Source organism: Talpa occidentalis, unplaced genomic scaffold (assembly GCF_014898055.3).
Source record: "Talpa occidentalis isolate TD23 unplaced genomic scaffold, MPIMG_talOcc4v2.1 talOcc4.14, whole genome shotgun sequence".
Classification (NCBI taxonomy): Eukaryota; Metazoa; Chordata; class Mammalia; order Eulipotyphla; family Talpidae; genus Talpa; species Talpa occidentalis.
In genome coordinates this window covers 13298255-13317320 of record NW_023601433.1, presented here as the reverse complement: position 1 = coordinate 13317320, position 19066 = coordinate 13298255, and the positions used below count along the sequence as shown (strand labels likewise).

Sequence of the window (19066 nt, the reverse complement as noted above, 5' to 3'; positions counted from 1 at the left end):
GGCTCTCTGGAAAGAGCCCTCTGATAATAGAAAAAAGAAAAAAAGAAAATCAATACATCATATCCAAATTAATACGGCAGTTAAATGAGGCGTGATGCAGGGCCCCCGAGCCGCGTCAAGCCTACCGGTGTTTATCCTTGCTCGTTGTAGACATGCTTTCGCTGTGACTTGGCATCTTCTTGAAGGACCTTTCAAGATTATGGTAGGAATGCTGGCGCTGAACAGGGAGAGAGGATTCTGAGTGCAGGTACCTCGGCCTGGCGGGTGTGGATGTGGCACTGAGTGCTCGCTCTGGGCCAGTGCCTCTCACCTGAGCCTGCTCAATGGCAGAGGGAGCACGTGTGAGCACCTGCTCTATGGTAGGTGGTTGCTAGGGCCCTGAGGGAGGACTCTGGGTTGTTAGCACCCAGGGGCCTCTATTGGCATCCCTGGAGCAGCAGGAATGCAAGGTGCTCTGGTGCTGGCACTGGCCCAGGGGAGAGCAGTCTGTCCGAGCCTGACAGACAGTAGGTCAGAGCTGGAGAAAATCTATGGGCAGGCACTGAAGTCAAGGGTTTGTGGGGGCCATAGGGGCATGGCCTAGTTAGGGGCAGGTCCTGGTCCACCTCTGCCTCCATGGGGTGTCTGCAGCCACCTCCCTCTTCTGTCCACCCACCTGTGGCATCAGACCCCACCTTCAAAGCCTTTGCACATGGGAAGGCTTCATAGGTTCCCATGGGTTCCTCTGCCCTGCCCCTGTCTCTGGCCATGCAGGACAGAGAGAAGGACACCAGGAGGGCCAGATGTAGGGATGGGGCAGCCCTGAACAGCTCTGTATTTGTGGGAACACAAGGGGGAGATGGGCAGTGTCTATGAGGACAGGGAGGAGGGATCATAGGAGGTGCCAGTGGGTTGAAAATGCTCATGGTTCTTGGAGCTTGAATTGAATTGCATTGAGTCAAGTTGCACTGATTTTCCAGGGGTTTGTGCAGCTGCAGGGACAGAGTGAGGGGCTGAGTTCAGGATGGAGGAAGGGCGTTGGCCTATAGGTGTCTCCCATCCTGGGCCCTGCAGTGCCGCCCACAGCCCTTAATATGTTTTAGAAGATCGAGGCACATCCAGCTGACACAGATCCAGTTAATCACATGACATTCCCTGGGAAGTGCAAGACTCCGTGGAAAAATTTTTAGAAACATCTGTTCAGGAAGAAAGACCACATTGCTGAACATGAGACTCAGAGACGGGTAATCTCACACAGAGCATGCTCGCCAGAGACATGACAGCATGGTGATAGCAATCATGGGGCTTTCACCCCAAAGCATTCACATGGTGGCCAATGCAAATCAATTGCTAAAAAATAGGCACATAGGGCTCAGGTAGTAGGAGGTTAACCAAGAATAACTCTTAACCCTGTCTCAGATGATATGGACAGCTTAGGAAAACTAAGTGCAACTCAGAGACATGGAAAAGGGAGGTGAGGGACAGATGCTCCCAGGATGGTTGACTCCAGAATCCACAAATCTAGGCCTATGAACTAATTTCACAGTCTGCCTTCACAGAAGAGTAGTTGGTCTCTCTCCACCTGAGCCAAGCCAAGGCCTAATTGTTGTTGCTGAAGGAGGTTTGGAACTGGGCTTATAGAAGTTGACTGCCTTGCTCCCTCAGGTTCAATAGTAAGCACATGTCCCAACCTGCAGGAGCAGAGTCCAGGTTCATGCAAGACATTGGCTGAGACTTTTGCTGTCCATGGTGCTGAGGTGCTGCTGGGTCTCACCCATGGTTGGCTAACCTGTCCTGCTCTGGCTGCTGTCAGTGAGCCTGACCTAGACTTTGGAGGTGGATTCGCAACTCAGGGGGAAAGTTTGGGGCAGAATCAGCTTGGAAAGATGCTGCTGTTTGGGGGAGCAGTTGGGTAACCCCTTCACCTTCCTTGGCAAGTTCTCTTTTCTTCATTGCTCCACAGTTGCAAGTGACCATTGATTCTACCTCTCAACCTCGGTTGTCCACCCTGATTTATGATGCAGCCCTACCCCACACCAACACTTTCTACCAGGGTTTGTGTCCCCTGCTTCCTCTCATAGCAGCCTTTGGTATCACTGGGAGACCTTTGCTTCCAGGGCCCCTGAGTCTTTGGCTCTTGACTGTCAGGCACATCATTACAGACTCATTTACCCAGTATATCTTCCTCAGAGGGACTCAGACCTTGGTCACCTAACACCCCAGCCAAATTTTTGGGTGCTTCTGGGTTTCCTTGGCCACTTCTTTTCTTGTCATTAAGAATAGAAGCTCTTGGGCCTCCCTGGTGGCATAAGGGGTTAAGACGCAACCTATGAAGCTTGCTGCAGCCTCTGCAGTATGAGTTTGATCCCCAGCCAGGGAGCTACCCACATGGTGCAGCAGACCTCTCCTGACTTTCCCGCTGCTCCCCTGAGCAGTGTATTTCAGTCTATCTGCCTGTTCTGTTCCCCACTCTGTCTCTGGTGAATCCTCTCACCCCCCACAACTCTGGCCTGTACCCCAGTTCTTGTGTGTATAAATAAATAAATCTTTTTTAAAAAGAATGGAAGCTCTTCCATGCTGTGATTATTCCCTGCTACATTTATGCATTCATTTGTTTGCTCATTCATTCATTGGGACCCAAGTATATAAAAGATGCATGTTAGCCACTTTTATAAATATGAGTATTAATGGAGGAATAATTAAATCATTCACTTGTCCTCAAAACTTTTCCAGAAACAAGGGCAGTGATGGGTGAAGACTTCTCTTTTTGCACCGTATTTGCAAATTATGGGAGATGGTGCTCAAAGCTTTTCTTGCCTTATATCTTGTTAATATTTAATCTTCAGCTCCTTTTTAAATATCAAGAAGAGTGACATAGAATGAATTAACTCAAAAGATTCCAAGTTACTTAAAATAGGGCAGTTTGATGCATATGTAGAGATCATGTTGTGGCAATAATTTTTTTAGGCATTTGTGGGAGGATTGTTTTCTCTCTTGGGCCACTGTTATAATGGTAAAGTGTAAAAGAAAAGGCTTTTTACCTACAAAGGAGTATTCTTTAGCCTTAAAATAGGAAGGAAATTCTGACACACGCTACAGTATGGATGAACCTTCAGGATATGATGCTGAATGAAATAGGCCAGGCACAAAAAGACAAATCCTGATTTCCCTTATAGGAGGAACCTAGGTTAGTCAATTCATAGAGACAGAGAACACAGTCATAAATTGCATTACTACAGGGTCATGGTCTAAGAAATGTGTCCCAAGGAGATTTCATTGTTATGTGAACATGTCAGAGTGTGACTCTACAAACCTAGATGGTCTCACCTTCCACATACTTAGGCCATGTACAATGACCACGATCACCTATGTGTCCATCATTAGGTGGCACCTGAGTATAGAGTTGGGGTTTCTAGGGCCTGGGTGGAGAAGGGGATGGGGAATTTTTGGTTAATGGGTACAGAGTTTGCACTGGGGGTGATGAAAAGATCTGGAGATGGATGTTGGAGATGGTTGTGCAAGAGTGTGGAGTGTGAATGTTCTCAATACCAGATGTCCACTTAAAAGTGGTTACAATGGTAAATATTATGTTATGTGTATTTACCATAATTTAAAAAAATGAAAAGATAGATTTTGTCCTGTTAACTGACCTGAGCCAATTTGAATGATCTAAAGCCAAGTTGAGCCAGTGAGTACCAAACAATGAAATCATTCTGGGCCAGTCCACAATAGGTTGGCATAGCCATAGTAGGCATGGGCTGGCCACACCCAGTTAGCTGGGCCAGTGGACGCTGGTGTGTGTGGTCATAGGGGCTGCTCTGTGTATCTCAGGGAAGTTTCAGAAGGATATTAAGACTAAAAAACCATGAGTGGGTCTACAGCATCTTTAGTGGGAAGGGAGTTCCTTCCCTTCTCTCCTTCTAGAACTTCTCCAGTAACAGATGTGATCCCACGTTGGCAGGAGTGGATGGGACAGACAAGGGGGAGGCCACCATGTTACTACTATGGGCTCTTTACCTCAGTCTTGCAGACTACAGATTTTAGTGAACTGGTTGAGGTCATGCCTTGTTAGTATCATTGCAGCAAAAAGTTATAAAAAAAAGAACATATTTAAAAAAAAACAGGTAATTCTGCTCTCTCTCTCTCTCTCTTTTTTTTTAAAGATTTCTTTATTTATTTATACAAGCAGTGGGTACAGTCAGAAGTGCGGGAGGGTGAGAGAATTCACCAGAGCCAGAGCGGGGAGCAGAACAGGCAGACTGACGAAATACATTGCTGAGGGGAGCAGCAGGCGGCAGGAGAGGTCTGTGCACCATGTGGGACCCTTGCCGGTGGCTGGGGATCGAACCGGCGCTACAGAGGCTGCGAGCAGCTTCACAGCCCAGTGCTCAACCACTGTGCCACCAGGGGAGGCCCTAATTCTGCTCTCTTATCCTCTATTTTAACAAAACCAAGGATTCTATTTTGCATATTTATAAAAGTTGAACTTGTACATTTGAAAAAATCTAAGTGGGTTGTTTGTGTTTTCTTTACATATTAGCTGGTTAAATTGTTTCTCAACTTATGAATCATAGGATTTTGTGTTAGTGTCTGTAACCTTAGGCAGTTCTATTAAATCTGAACTCATTTGTTATTGAGGACTCTTAACAGTGACTGCAACAGAGAGTACCTCATGTGGGAGACAAAAGAACAGGTTATAACTCTCCATAGAACGGCATTTCTATATTTTGTAATTATAGAAAAAGCTCCGTCAAGTAAAATTCTGCTATTGACTTAGTAGGGGGCATTTTGTCTCCTTTTGACTTATGCACCTTTGTTTCATTTAGTTGAAGAGGTCAAGCTAGCTTTCCTCAGAATGTGTGCTCAGGACTGTAGGCTGATGGGGGAAGTCTTAGGGGAGCTGGGAAGAGGTTTCAAGTCTCAGGTCCCGAGCTTGCATGAAAGCCAGGAGACAGCTCTCCTGCTTCAGAGGGTGGCTGTCATTAAATGCTGCTCACACAGGGCTTCTCACCTCCACATTAGCAGGGTGGGGAAACGTGCCAGAGGGCGTTTGCAGCAAACTTACAGAAACCATGGGGGCTGCAGCAGAGTTGGCCCCAGCCACAGATTTAGAAAGGTGTAGTGTAGATTTCCCCCTCTGAGACCTGAATAAAACCAAATGCAATATTCTGTAATTTTGTAGCACAAACTCCCTCCTTTTCCACCAATGAATTTGAGGGTGACATTCCACCGTGTGAAGCTGATGACCAGGAGAGAGGAGTCTGTGGTGGTACTCTGTTGCTGTGAGCTGCCTCCTGCCCTTTGACTCATCTTGATCCACCTCCTGTCCCTTGACCCACCTGGACTCATCTCCACTGTGACCCAACTCCTTCTCCTTGGCCCTTCTTCACCCATTTCCTCCCTGCTTGGTCCACCGTGGCTGTATCCCCTTGGACCACCACTTCCTTCCCCCTTAACTTCTGTCCTTTGAGGAAGGGTTAGTTCTGCACAAGCTGGCAGGTGACCTTCATGCAGGCAGCGAGCACTGAGCTGACATGAGTATCATGGGTGGACCATGTGCTTTAGATCCTCCAGGGGCTCTGTTACTCTTCCTGCAGGATGCCCACTATTTTGAAATTGTAGCGATATACATATAAAATAAAAGTTACCACTTTAACCATTTTTTTGTTTGTTTGTTTTTTTAAGATTTATTTATTTATACATGCACTGGGTACAGTCAGAAGTGCGGGAGGGTGAGAGAATTCACCAGAGCCAGAGCAGGGAGCAGAGCAGGCAGAAGGACGAAGTACACTGCTGAGGGGAGCAGCGGGCGGCAGAAGAGGTCTGTGCCCCATGTGGGACCCTCCTCAGGTGGCCGGGGAGCAGCCGGGGATCGAACCGGCACTGCAGAGGCTGCGGGCAGCTTTGCAACCCAGCGCTCAACTGCTGCGCCACCGGGAAGGCCCACCACTTTAACCATTTTGTAGTATATGATTCAATGGCATTTAGTACAATGTTGTGCAACCACCACTATTTAGTTCCAGAACATTTTCACCACCCCATTCTCCTTTCCACCCCCAATTCTCAGAAGTGACAAATCTGTTTCCTTTATATGTAGATTTGCTTGTTTCTGAACATTTCCTTGACATGGAAGATGATATGTCACCATTTATATGTGGCTGCTGTCACTTGGCATGATGTTTTCAGGGTTTATCTGTGTTATAGTATGTGTCAGAACTTCATTCTTTTTATGACTGAATAATATTCCACTGAATGGATATACCACATTTTGTTTACCTAGTGACAGACATTTAGGTTGATTCCCCCTTTTGACTACCGTGAATAGTGCTGCTATGAACATTCGAGTGCACGTTCATGTGTGGAGCCGTTTTTAGCTCTTTGGGGTACATACCTAGGAATGGAATTGCTGGATCAGATGGGCATTCAGTGTTCACCATCTTGAGGAACTGAAAACTGTCTCCGACAGTGGCTGAGTGTTTTATATTCCTGACAGAAATACATGAGGGTTCTGGTTATGCTCAAATGAAAAACATTTCACTGGCCCAAACCTGACAATTGGCCTCTCTGCTCCCCTCTTCAGCTCCTCAGGCCCATCGTGCAGGGATTGCCTCTGCTCACATTTGATTTGTTCAGACCCTGGCTTGACAACCCACCCCCGCCAGGAACAGTCACGGGACAAGACCTTTTCCCCGTGCATCTTCCTGCCCTGCATCCAAGGCATCTAGTGCAAAGCAGGACACACAGCTAGTGGTTGAGGGGGGTCTGACCACATGGATGCAGCCTTTGGAAAGTGCTTCATGAAGGCTTGAAACACAGAGTCGCCTTTAGAAATACAAAGTTCTGCTCTGAAATGTTGGATCGAGCACCCCAGACACTGTCTGCCTGTATGAGACTGAGGGCGAATGATAAACCAGATGAACCCTTGATCCCAATGCTTAGTGGTGGAGGAGATTTCAGCAGACCAGGCAGAGAGCAAGGCCAGGCCCAAGAGTGCTACGTGGGGCAGCGGTGGAGATGACAGCCTGCCTGTGCTCCCCTGTAGGGCTCCCCAGTTTAGCAGATAAGGATGCAAGATGCCTAGTTAAACCTGAATTTCAAGTAGCTGATCAATCATTTTTGTGTGTAGGTATGTCCCGTGAAATAGCTGGACATGAGGGTGAGGGGATTGGGGGGGAATCCTCTTGCCCCACCCATTCACAGACCTGCCTGGAGAGTAAAAATCAGACCTACTGGCTGAGTTCCCTATTTGAGTGGGTCTCGCCATGATTCTTTTAAGCTGCAGAAAAGATGTGTCCACCCTCATGAGGGTAACCTATTATAAGGATAAATGCTTGATCCAGGCTCCCGCTGTCGACCAGAGAAATGTCACGGGAGTGACCTGAATTGTAAGAGGAACAGAAGAGAATAATGTTGTCGTTTTTCTGAGCCACCTCTGTGCCGGGGGATGGATGGGAAGGCTTGGGAAAGAAGGTGTCCAGGGTGTGGCTGACTTTCAGTCTGAAGCTGGGGGTGCATGCTCACCGCTCGGCCCTGCCTGGAGGGCTTTTGCAAGCAGGCCCCACTGACCCCTCCTGCATTGCATAGAGGAAAGCACCTTTGTCGGTACCCCCATGACTGGGGGTGACTGACGCCCTTGAAAGCAGGGGGCTTGAAGTGATTCCCAGAGAAGGCTGTCGAGGGGCAATCCAGTGGGAAGACGGCTCACGTGGCCTTCGGCTCCTGCCCTCCATGCCTGGCTTGCGTGCACATGCGTGCCGTTCAGGGGACTGTAGAAACCCACAGCGTCTATTACAGGCGGCATGCACTGTTTGCTGTCGTCCCAAACAGGGCCGTGTGGGTTGTGTTGCTGTATTTCGGTTTAATCAAGCAGACACAATCAAATTCAACACTTTACAAAATCCTAGCATTAGTTTCACCAACTGGAGCCAAGATATGTATTAAAACAATGTATTCAAACAAGTGTATTTGTATGATGGACAAGGTACATCTACATTGGCAGGCATTAGCCTATTTCACTTCGGATGTTTCACTCACCACCTTCTGGGAGTGGGTGGCCGAGGCAGGTTCCAGGCGATGGCACCCCAGAAGTCCCCACTATGTTTATGTAGTGGGGGACATTATCCCACCCGCCCTATTGGCTGCAAGAACTGAGGTAACCCTGCCAGCCTCTTATTTTGAGGTGTGCCTGGCTGCTGTACCTTGGAGAGGGCACAGAGGATTTGCATAGCATCTTCAGCTCAGATGCCAGGCGCCCCAAATCCATGTGGGCCTCCAACCATGTTAATTTCAGATGCTGTGTCCCACCTCGCCCCCTGAGATGCAAATTGGAGCACCAGATGGGCCTCCCAAGGAGAAGTGGAGCAAGCCCACCCTCCTGCCTCTCTGAAAACAACCCGGCTGTTTATTATAAGATGTGGTTGTCATGGTGATGAGTGGTCGGGAGGGAGTCAGAGAAAACACTAACTGGAGGGAAGGGTCGAGCCTGGCGGAAGCTTTGGGGAGTAGTTGCCACTTTGAAGTGGTCCTGAGACCTTATGTTGCCCACGATCATCGCACACCATGGCCGACACCGGGCTGTCTCATCTCGTGGACACTCCCTGGCTGAACCACTGTCCTGACGCTGCACAGAAGCTGACCCAGCCCTGCCCTCCCCCCTGCCCCTATGATGCTGCATCCCCCAGAGGGTATAGCTCTGCTATTAGCCAGGGGCACCCAACCCTAGGCAAGCAGTGCTCCTGGTGGTGCCTTTGCCCATGATTTATCTGGCCCCTTGTCCAGGGTCTGTTGCTCTACATCTGTGGCCTTTGTCTGCCAGAAAAATTTATATTCCACCATAAGCTATTTCATGGAAGGGGTGTTATCTTCATCTATTTGGGCTGCTGAAGCCAAAACCCTCAGACTGGGTGACTTGTAAACAATAGAAATATATTTCACACGGTTCTGAAGACTGGGGAGCCCACAATCAAGGCACCAGCACATTCTGTGTCTGGAGAGGGCTTCCTGGTTCAGAGATGAGCCATTTCTTGCTATGTCCTTGTAAACGACCAAAGCAGGTCTGTAGCTCCCTGTCCAGAAAGCCAAACTCTGAACCACAAGAATATCTTTGCAAAGAGAAGTTTATTACACAAGGTGGCCTCCCAGAGAGTCGGCAGAGTTAATACCCTAAATGACGCTGGCTCTCCAGAGGACGGGGGTGCTGTGATTTCATAGAGGGAGGAGGAATGTGAGGTGTGAGACTTGGAGGAGCGAGGGCCTTGCCTTCCCAGGTCCCCGGAGGAGGCGCTGGCAGCATGGGCACATGCTCCGTGTTTATCTCGCAGGAGTGTTCCACTGGGGAAGCAGCCATCAAGAACAGCGCATGCTCGTCCCGGTGCTGTCAGCCTGGGTGGGGGGCAGTGCAGTGAATTTTGACAGCAACACACCACCATCAGCTCTCAGAGTTGCCGGGAATGCGGTTGGAGAATAAATCACAAGGTGGGGGGTGAGGGAGAACGGTGAGGAGACCCAAGGGTGCTTAGGACTTGATTCTGCTAAATTCAACTTTTCTAACAAACAGTCTCTGCTACGGGTTGGAGGGGATTCGGCTGCACCCTCACATGAGGATAGGGACAGGGGAGTCTCGAAGGTATCTTTTATCAGGCTGGTCATCCCAGCAGTGAGGGGTCCACTCTGTGACCTCATCTAACCCTCAGCTCATCCCAAAGCCCCACTCGCTTGGGAATTGTGCTTCAACATAGTAATTTGGAGGAGACACAGACATTCAAGCTATAGCAGGTGTGGTTGACCTGTTTTTATTTGTTGGTTGTTGGTTGGTTTCTTTGGGGTTTCAGAGATTACCAGTATCTGCCCAGCTCTGATTAAGGCAGTGAGGTCTGTGAACTGGGCCTAGGGGAGGCCAGCGGGTTAGAGATCTTTCAGGCAAGAGGCTAAAACAGACCTGTCTAAGCAAATCTTGACATAGTCAAAGGTTCAACCACAGAGGGTGTTCTGGGAGGGTGCTCCTAGCAAGAGTTTCACTTAAAGTGGATGGGGACAGCATTGGTTTAGGGAGATTCTGCCAGGTGTCCCTTGGCCATTGGGGAAGCCAGTGGGTCAGTGGGAAGAGAGCCAGGCATTTGGAGACAAACCTGGTCCAGAGAGGAAGCCCTGGCAGGATGAGAATGGGCCCCAGCCAATCTCAGGAGGGGTTCAGCACAGGGTCCACTGGGGTGCAGCCCTCTCCCCTGAGGAGGGTGGTGGATTCCCCTCCTAGGAAGGGGGCTGTGAGGCAGAGTTCCTGGCTGGTGGCCCTAGACAAGTCAGGGCCCCACTGTGGGACCTGGTAAGACAGCAGGGCCAGGTCAGGGCATGCTGGTGTCTCGGGGATGGACAGAGGAACTGGGGGAGGCAGGGACCAGCCAGGCGTCTGACCCCTACCCCTGCACCCCAGCTGCACCCCTGCTCCCCCTCCAGGAGGGCCTGACTTCTTACTGCAGTTTCAGCCTGGTCTCTCTCGGGATGTGACTGTCTCCCCTCTTCCTGTGTGTGATGGAGGGGGCGCCCCGCTAGGAGCCTGGTCTGCTGTGCAGATCAGTGTCCATGTCTTTTTCTCTAGTGCTCCAGAAGGATTGAGTGAAGTCAAGGGACACGACAGTGACAGTCCAGGACAGGGAAGAGGGCGGAAAGAGACTCCTCCCTATGCCCCCCGAGCACGTGGGAACCCGGCCCTTGATGCCAACGCTCGGAGCCTTCGTCCTTTCATCTGTAAAGCCGGACTGGGAACATCCATCTTGAGCGGGGAAGGGTTTTATAACCATATAACCTATTTACAAATAAATGTAAACTTAATACATAACAGAACGTACAGTTGGCTCTGGCCGTCTGCAGTGCATTGGTTCCAGAACACACACCCCGGGCAGATACCAAGATCCCCATACTCAAATACTTTATGTAAATGGTGTAGTATTTGCATATAATCTATGCACATTCTCCCATATACTGCAAAGTCACTCTAGATTACTTAAAATAGCTAGTACAACGTAAATGCTATGAAATTGTTGTTATATATTTTATTGTTTAGGGAATAGTGAGATAAAAAAAAAAAAGTACTTTTTCAATGCAGACATAAACACCCCAGGCCTAACTACATAGAACCCATTTTCCATCTGTGCTTGCTTGAATCCAAGGATGCAGAATTGTGGATACAGAGGGCAGGCTATATATTTATAGCTATAATATACACGTAAATTTGTTTATAAATTATCAGTGTTATCATCATCAGGTATATATTGTTACTGCTTATTAATTTATTTTCAGAAAGTGCTGGAACTTGCCTTACCAGAACCTCCTTGGGGATTGGGGCAGTGGTTTTAGTGCTATAGATGTGGCTTCCATTTTCTGGGTGGTACAAAGCACTAAACAGAGAAAATATACCTTAACTTTGCCTTTGGTTAATTGAAGTAAATGAAATTTCAGTTTGATGTCTTCTTTAAGGGAAGACTTATGAAATGTCCATGAGGCATTTCATTTTTTTTTGAGTAATAGATTGACCAATTTGAGTTTATTTCTCAGTAAAGAATTTAGAATTTCCAGAAATACAATTGCCATCTCTGACACCGCTGGTGGGGATGTAAAATGGTGCGGCCACTGTGGAGAAAAGTATGGAGAGGCCTCAAAAAAAAAATCAAAAATAAAATTATCATATGATCCAGTAACCCTACTTCTGGGCTTTAACGTCCGAAGAATTAAAAGTAAAATCTCTTTTTTAAAAAAAAAAAAAAAAAAAGATTTATTTATTTATGCATACGAGAGCTGGGGTGCAGGCCAGGGTGTGGGGGTGAGAGGATTCACCAGAGAACCAGAGTGGGGAGCAGAACAGGCAGACTGACTGAAATACACTGCTGAGGGGAGCAGCAGGTGAGACAGGAGAGGTCTGCTGCACCATGTGGGTAGCTCCCTGGCCAGGGATTGAACTTGTGCTGCAGTAGCTATGGACAGCTTCATAGTCTTGACGCTTAACCACTTGCGCCACTAGGGAGGCCCCTAAAAGTAGAATCTTCACAAGATCTCTGTGCACCCATGTTCACACAGCACAGATCCTAATAGCCAAAAAGCTGGAAGACTCCCAGATGTTGTAAGGGATGAATGGACAAGCAGAGTGGTGTAGGACTGTTGTTCAGCCTTAAAAAGAAGGAAATTCTGACCCATACCACCGCATGGCTGAGCCGTGAGGGCACTGTGCTAAGTGAAGGACAGACGGGTGACCCCACTCAGGGGGTGCCTAGAACAGTCAAGTTGGTGGAGACAGCCTGGGGTTGCTGGGGGAGAGCAGAGGGGGAGGGAAATCAAGGACCGTTCTGATTTTGCAAGATGAAAACATTCTGGAGAGGACTGGTGCTGGTGGCCACAGAACAGTGTGAACATACTGAGTGTCCTGAACTGTGCCTGAAAACTGGTTAAGATGGCAAATTTAATGTTATGTGTGTTTTACTTCAATTAAGAAGAATAATGCAAGATAAAATCAGAAAATATGGCTTTTAGAAATAAAAGGTATATATGCTCACTGCAGAAAAATGTTAATTAAATTATGTCCATATGCATGCATTTTACACAGTCATATCATGTTGATTTTTCCAACATATAAAAATGCCACTTTTCTCTTTACCCTCCCGGTTTCCAGGTGTGCAATGGTTTGGAGCAGCCAAGGAAGCAGCAGAGGTCCGATCTCAATGGACCAGTTGACAACAACAACATCCCAGAGGTAATTTTTTGCAAGGATGAGAATTCTGGCCCAGGGCATTCATGTTGGCGCTGCCCACCCACTGGGTCAGGGCAGGAATGGGCCACAAAGCAGGTTTTCTGATCCAGCAGACCGGGTAAAGGAGGAGAGAGTCCTGGAGCCCTCGGTGGCTTTTGCAGGCTTTTATTGGGATTTACCAAGTACATGGCAGGCAGGGGTGCTGGGGGGCCGGGAGGCTGGCAGGCCTCCCAGCCCCCAGCAAGCCTTCACTCTATCTGGGCTCTCCAGCATTCTCTGGTGGCCTTGTTCTCCGCTCCTCTCATGGTTCCGCTCTTCTATTCATTCTGCTGGCGTCCCGGTGACACCGCCCTTATAAGCACCGTCTCTCAGCCCAGGTGTAGCCACTTACGCATGCCTGGTGCCATCAGGCATGCATTCAGGACCGCAAGGATCCATTATTAATACTAATGGCAGGAGGGCAGAAAAGCCTGATATCATTTTCTCTTACCCTACAGTGTTCATGTGTTGTCAGTGGCATGTGGGGAGGTGCTGGTGCTCCTAATCAGACAGAAACTCCTACCCCATTTTCTGACAATCATGATCTAGATCAGGATTTCTTAAAGGTGGTCTTTGTTGTGAGGTTGTCCTTTGCATGGAAGGATGTTTTGAAGCATCCCTCGCTCTGCCCATGAGCCGCCAGTAACAAGCAACACCCCCTCACCCCCACCAAGTGGTGACAACCAAATGTCTGCAGGCCTCGCCAGATGTCTATAAAAATCCTGGTGGAGAACCACTGTGCTAAACTCAGCGCGGTTTTAAGACACAATCCCGTATAAACTAACTGCCTTGAAGGAGGTCCCTGAAATGAGACCTTAGGAAAGTTATCTCCCTTTTCTAACAACATCGTTTGGATGAGATTTTTCCTGACTTTGATGAAATAACCGTGGCCACTCATGAAATGGTGTGTAGTTTCCTTTCTCTTGTTTTAAAATTGTGTCCTGCTAACCCGCATGCCCTCCTGAAGGAGAATCATTAGATTGTTGGGTCCCTTGGCTAAGGGAGGGTTCCCAGACCCTCTGTATTCCGAGGTTTTCTGTGGGGATTGATTGCTTTTACCCCTCCCAGACATCCTGGGACTTGACTGAGACTGGATGCTGTTAGGAGCTGGCCTTTTGACAAGCCTGGGGCTTAGCATTTTATATCGTGGTATCTGTCAGCCTAGGTCTCAGGAGCTATCTGTGAGCAACTGTTATGTGTTTTATTGTATTTTCTTTTTTTTTTTTTTTTCATATTTCCTAACAGACAAAGAAGGTGGCATCATTTCCAAGTTTTGTGGCTGGTAAGTGACTGTGAATTTCATCTCTCAGGGGATGGTGGCATTTCTTCTATGAGAAAATGGTATAAAATTACTTTCGGTTTTCTTCTGCAAAGCTTGTTTAGGAAACAACCTTCAAGGTGAAGACAGTGCTTGGTAATGAGGCTGGGATGCCATCACTGCAGCCTCATAGGCCCACGTAATGGGGAGGGGAGGTCCAGTTGATTAGGGAACAGCAGACCATCCCTTCTAATTACACCCTCAGTAATGGCCTCACACATGACACTGATGATTGAATTAATAGATTGAAAAGTGTCTGTATAAGCAGCTAATTACGTTGTAACACTTTTGATTAGGGTGACTATAATTGCGTACAAATTCTGGCTGTTCTTTTTTTAGACTCATTTTCCTCCATGCTCCCATCTTTTAAGAAGGGGGTTAATACTGCATTTTCACATTCACTATAAAACTAGACAGATGGATCCATTCTGTATCGTTTCTGGTGTGGGGAGCTTGGCTGCAGGTGGAGCCCACGTTGTAATGTCTGAAGGGTATCAGGTAAGGCTGATACCCTTGAAGCTCCTTTAGGGGGACCTCTGTCAACACCTCAAGGATCTTTCTCTCTTCCAGGAGAAAGTTTCCTGGCCTTGTTTGTGTGTTAAACAATGTGGATTTTATTAACTCCATAGCCTGTAATTAATTTTAATTAATATTTAGGGAAGCAAGGTAAATTGATCTTCAAAAATAACAAACTTTAAACCTTTTCTATCCTGGTGTGTTTTGGTTTTTTATTTTGTAAAGACCCGCAACTTGGGAAATGGGAGGCCCTAAATTCCACTATAAGAATAATGAGTGAACCAGGCTTATTCAATTGAAACTGGTTTAAAATGAATTCATGGGGGACCTCCCCGGTGGCTCAGCGGGTTGAGCGCAGTGCTGTGAAGCTGTCCACAGCCTCTGCAGCGCAGGTTCAATTCCTGGCCAGCCAGGGAGATACCCACATGGCGCAGCAGACCTCCTCTGTCTCATCCGCTGCTCCCCTCAGCAGTGCTTTTGGTCCGTCTGCCTGTTCTGCTCCCCGCTCTGTCTCTGGTGAATCCTCTCACCATCCTGCGCCTCTGGTCTGTACCCCAGCCATTGTATAAATAAAATATAAATCTTTTAAAAAATAAAATGAATTTATGGTTGTAAGGGCAGGAACTGGATACATGCTGGCTAACTGTGGTCCCATGCAGCACAGCAGTAAATGAGGCCAGTCAGGGTTGAGAGAAGCGTGCAGGTTTTCAGGGCGTCGGCGAAAGTGACAACCAGGCACTTATGAAAGGCAGGGGTGCTGGCTGGGGCTGGGAGGCTGGCAGGCCTCCCAGCCCCAGGAAGTCTTCACTCTATCTGGGCTCTCTGGCGTTCTCTGCTTCTGCTTCGGCTTCTCCTTCAGGTTCTGCTGCTGCTGGCTGGGGCTGCTGGCGTTCCCCGTGACGCCGCCCTTAAAAGCACAGTCTTAGCCCAGGTGAATCCCATCTACTTGCCCACACCCTATTCCAGGTGCCCGCCATCAGGCATGCATTCAGGGACCAAGGATCCATCATCTATCCTGATAGCGGGAGGTGCAGCAAGGGTTTTGCTTTCTTTACCCTGCGCGCTGGTTGCCCAGCCGGACCTAGGGGCGGTTAGCCCTAAAGGTCACTGCAGGGGAAGGTGCAGCACTGTGGCTCAGATTGAATGAAACCAGTTTTGCCCCATCAGAACCTGTGCTTTACAATTCCAGTAGACTTGATTCTATCTTGACCAATTCAAAGGCGCTCAAATGGGTTTTGTTATCATTTTCCATGTGGTTTTAAGTAAGCTTCAGTGGTTTACATCGGGTCACAGTAAGTTGTGAAGGTGCCAACCCAGATGTGGTTTTTCAGGGCAGGATGGCAGAAAGAAACCTCGGTCACTCATTCCACCTTAGGGTTTGGTCAGGTGCCTGATTTACAGGACTTAACATTTCATCAACAAAGGTCGGTACAGCACATCTGTGCGCCATCTTCCTGGGTCAGAATGCTGGGCTGAAGTGTACCAGTCCCCTTTGGCATGAAGTAGGCTCACGTGGATCCCAGAAGATCACTTATCAACAGATAATGGCACCATTTTAGGTTGAACTCCCTAAAATTGTCCAGGGGAATGATTTGGACATGAGAATCCTGCGGTTCTGGAATCAGCCTCATATCTGCAGGGAAAGCAGGGGAGAGGGTCTGGCGGCAGCAGCCACACCTCCCAGGTGCCCTGGGTAGTGTCTCTAGAGTCTAGTGTCCTGGAAGACTCACTTCTCTGCCAGCTCAGCCAGCCTAAATCAAAACAAGGTTGGTGTCTCAAGCCATGCAGGCTGGCTAAAACTGCTTGTGGCCAGCTCAAACCAGTGTGGACAGACTTTTACAGTTTCCTATAGAGGAGAAGCCCTGTGATTATTACAAAAACAGAGAACTTAAAACAAAAACCTATCTCTTAATCACAGGGAATTCATATTTGACTAAAGCCTTTAGGGACCCATTTACTTAGCAACAGGAAAAGCTCATCCTAATGATGAACCCTAGAATGTTCTGAATGTGGGAACACCATCCCCAAATGGAACACCTTTAGCAGGTAAGAATGCAGGCAACAGATACACCTAACCCGAGCTGGCACAAACAGGGACACATGTGGTCTTGGGCACAGCAGCCTGGAGGCAGCTGGTCCAATGACTCCTGATGACCAGCCTTTTGCCTCTTGGTGTTTTCCTTAGACGTGACACCTCATTGTACTTCCTGGCACCTGTACTGCTCCACGTACCACTTCTTATTCTAGCCAAAAAAAAGAAGGGAATTGGCAAAAATCCACACCAGCTGTGGCAAAGCTGGTAAAGACTTAGACCACATCTAGACAGGAGAACTGCAATCCCTGGGGGGTGGCAGAGCCTGACTTCTCCAAGGAGGTGACCTCTATAACTGGACATGTCCCCGAGGGGCCCCTGAGGCCATGCTCAAGGAGTGACTGTTAGCGATATTGGCCCCTGAGAATGAGTCTCCTGCATCCACGCACCCTCCTGGAGGGTGTTTTTTGCCCTCATCACAGGCCTGGCTCCTGGCATTGCCTGACCTTCTCAGGCTCTTTCCAAAGAGCCAGCTGGCTCACTGAGGCACCTGCCTTATTCCCTCTGAAAATCAGCCCCAGGCCTACTTGAACTTAGGAGACCTCATGAGTTCACAGTTTGTGGATTCTTCACCCATGTGATCACAATTGCAAGACACAGCTCAATCTCAGGGTGCAACAGAAGGTTTATTTGCAAAGGGGATATTGGGGTAAGAGAGCACTTCCTAAGGCCACACCAGACCAGTGGTCCTACCCCAGGGAGTGCTACATTGTCCAGCAGTCCAAACCGAAAGCAGCTCCTGCAAGATGGTGCTGTTGCTCCATTGAGAGGCTGGCTGCTTGCCAGTGAGCAGTGGACCAGGATCCAGCTAACCCTTGGTCTTTCCTGAAGCCAAAGAAATCTGTCTCCTCTTGAAGCTTCTTCCAAGCTAAATCGAACCTTCCCAGACTAAGTCAAGTCTTCCTCTCAAGCCTTCTCAAGGAGCTTTTCCCCAACAACCTTTCTTTTCCCTGCCCTTCTACCTCAGGCCGAGTTAAGCCTCTGCTTCTATTTCCTTCAGGGTACCCACCTCTCAAATATGATTGGTTCACTTTCCAAACCAGCTGTCTCCAAGACTTAATTGGTGCTGGTGCAGGCTTGAACCTAACTGATGCCAATGGGAGCTCAAACCCAGTCTAATTTCAAAACCAGCTCCAGATTCAAAACCAAAACCCTGGTAGGGCATCCAGCCTGCTCTGCACCATCTCGTGCCAGAGCTGGCAGGTGAGCTCTGCTGTACCTAAATGGTGCTGGTGGTTCAAACCTGACCTGCATGTCTCCAAAACTGCCATGGCTTTTTTCTTTTTTCCCTTTACACCCAAATGTGGCGGTGCCAGGGCCGGCCATCAAACCCGGCCTCCGGGGCACAGTCCAGGCTGACGCCTCCCAGCTAAGGGCTGCGTTACAGAATCAGCTGTTTCCATGATAAAATTTGCTGTTGGTATTTTTATTTAGCGTGTATTAAATTTATCTGTCAGCTTTAAATAAAGAATCTTGCCATCTACCAGAGGATTTATTGTTCCATTTATTCAAGCTCGTTTATCTTCATTAATAAAATTTTATTCATGAAAGTGCAACACCCATGTTGTTAGCTTATGCATAGGTGTGTTTATCCCTTTTATTTTTTGAAATTTTACCTTTTATTCACATTTTTTTCTGACTTGTTGCTATGCGTAGCTACGAAGAAACCTACTGATATTTTACATATATTGAATTTGAAACCACTGCCTTAGTGAATTATCTTGTTCTTTGAAAAGGTTTTCACTTGTTTTCCTGGCGTACAGTCATCCCATCTGCGAATCGGGGTGACTTTTGCTTCTTCCTTTCTTGTTTTCTCTTTTCCCTCTGTTCTAATTGGAGTGGGAATGAAGTTGCATAGTAGTGACTTATTTTAAAATGACACCTTTTCAAAAAACCCATCTGTTAATTATTTTATCATAAAAAAATTTCAAACAAATACCAAAATAGAAACTGAAAGGTGCAGCACCTGCGTGCCTGCCCCACCTCCACCCCACTGCTGCTTCATTTGCATCCCCACCTTCTCCCAGATTACTCCAGAGCCAATCCAAGGCCTTCCACGTCCTCTAAACATTTCAAAGATGTACCTCTGAAAGTCATTCCAGCATTATCACCGCTAAAATAAAATGAGCAGTTATTTCTTTGTATCAGTAAATGTCCATCAGTATTTCCATATCCCAGTATGTAGTGTGGCCAAGGGATGAGTAAGGAGTGAAGATGCAGGAAAGGGACAGACATTGAGATTAGTGGTTGATTTACCAATTTTCATGTCTCTTGTAGGTTCTCTGTCCCTCTTGCTTACAATGGTTTCATTGCTGTTGAGGAAGAATCAGCATCACTTGCCTTCTAGAGTTCCCTGCAGTCTGCTTTGGTACACTGCCCCCACAGC

General features: G+C 47.8%; 1 protein-coding gene across 3 annotated transcripts in view; it reads left to right on the top strand.

Moving 5' to 3' along the window:
- The window catches only part of APBA2 (amyloid beta precursor protein binding family A member 2), a 206777-nt gene that overhangs the window by 155234 nt on the left and 32477 nt on the right, over window positions 1-19066 (top strand). For all 3 annotated transcript variants that reach the window (XM_037510098.1, XM_054694791.1, XM_037510099.2), the window contains exons 5-6: window positions 12638-12718; window positions 14000-14036. In XM_037510098.1, coding sequence (XP_037365995.1) covers window positions 12638-12718; window positions 14000-14036 — 118 coding nt within the window. The remainder of the gene's footprint in view (window positions 1-12637; window positions 12719-13999; window positions 14037-19066) is intronic.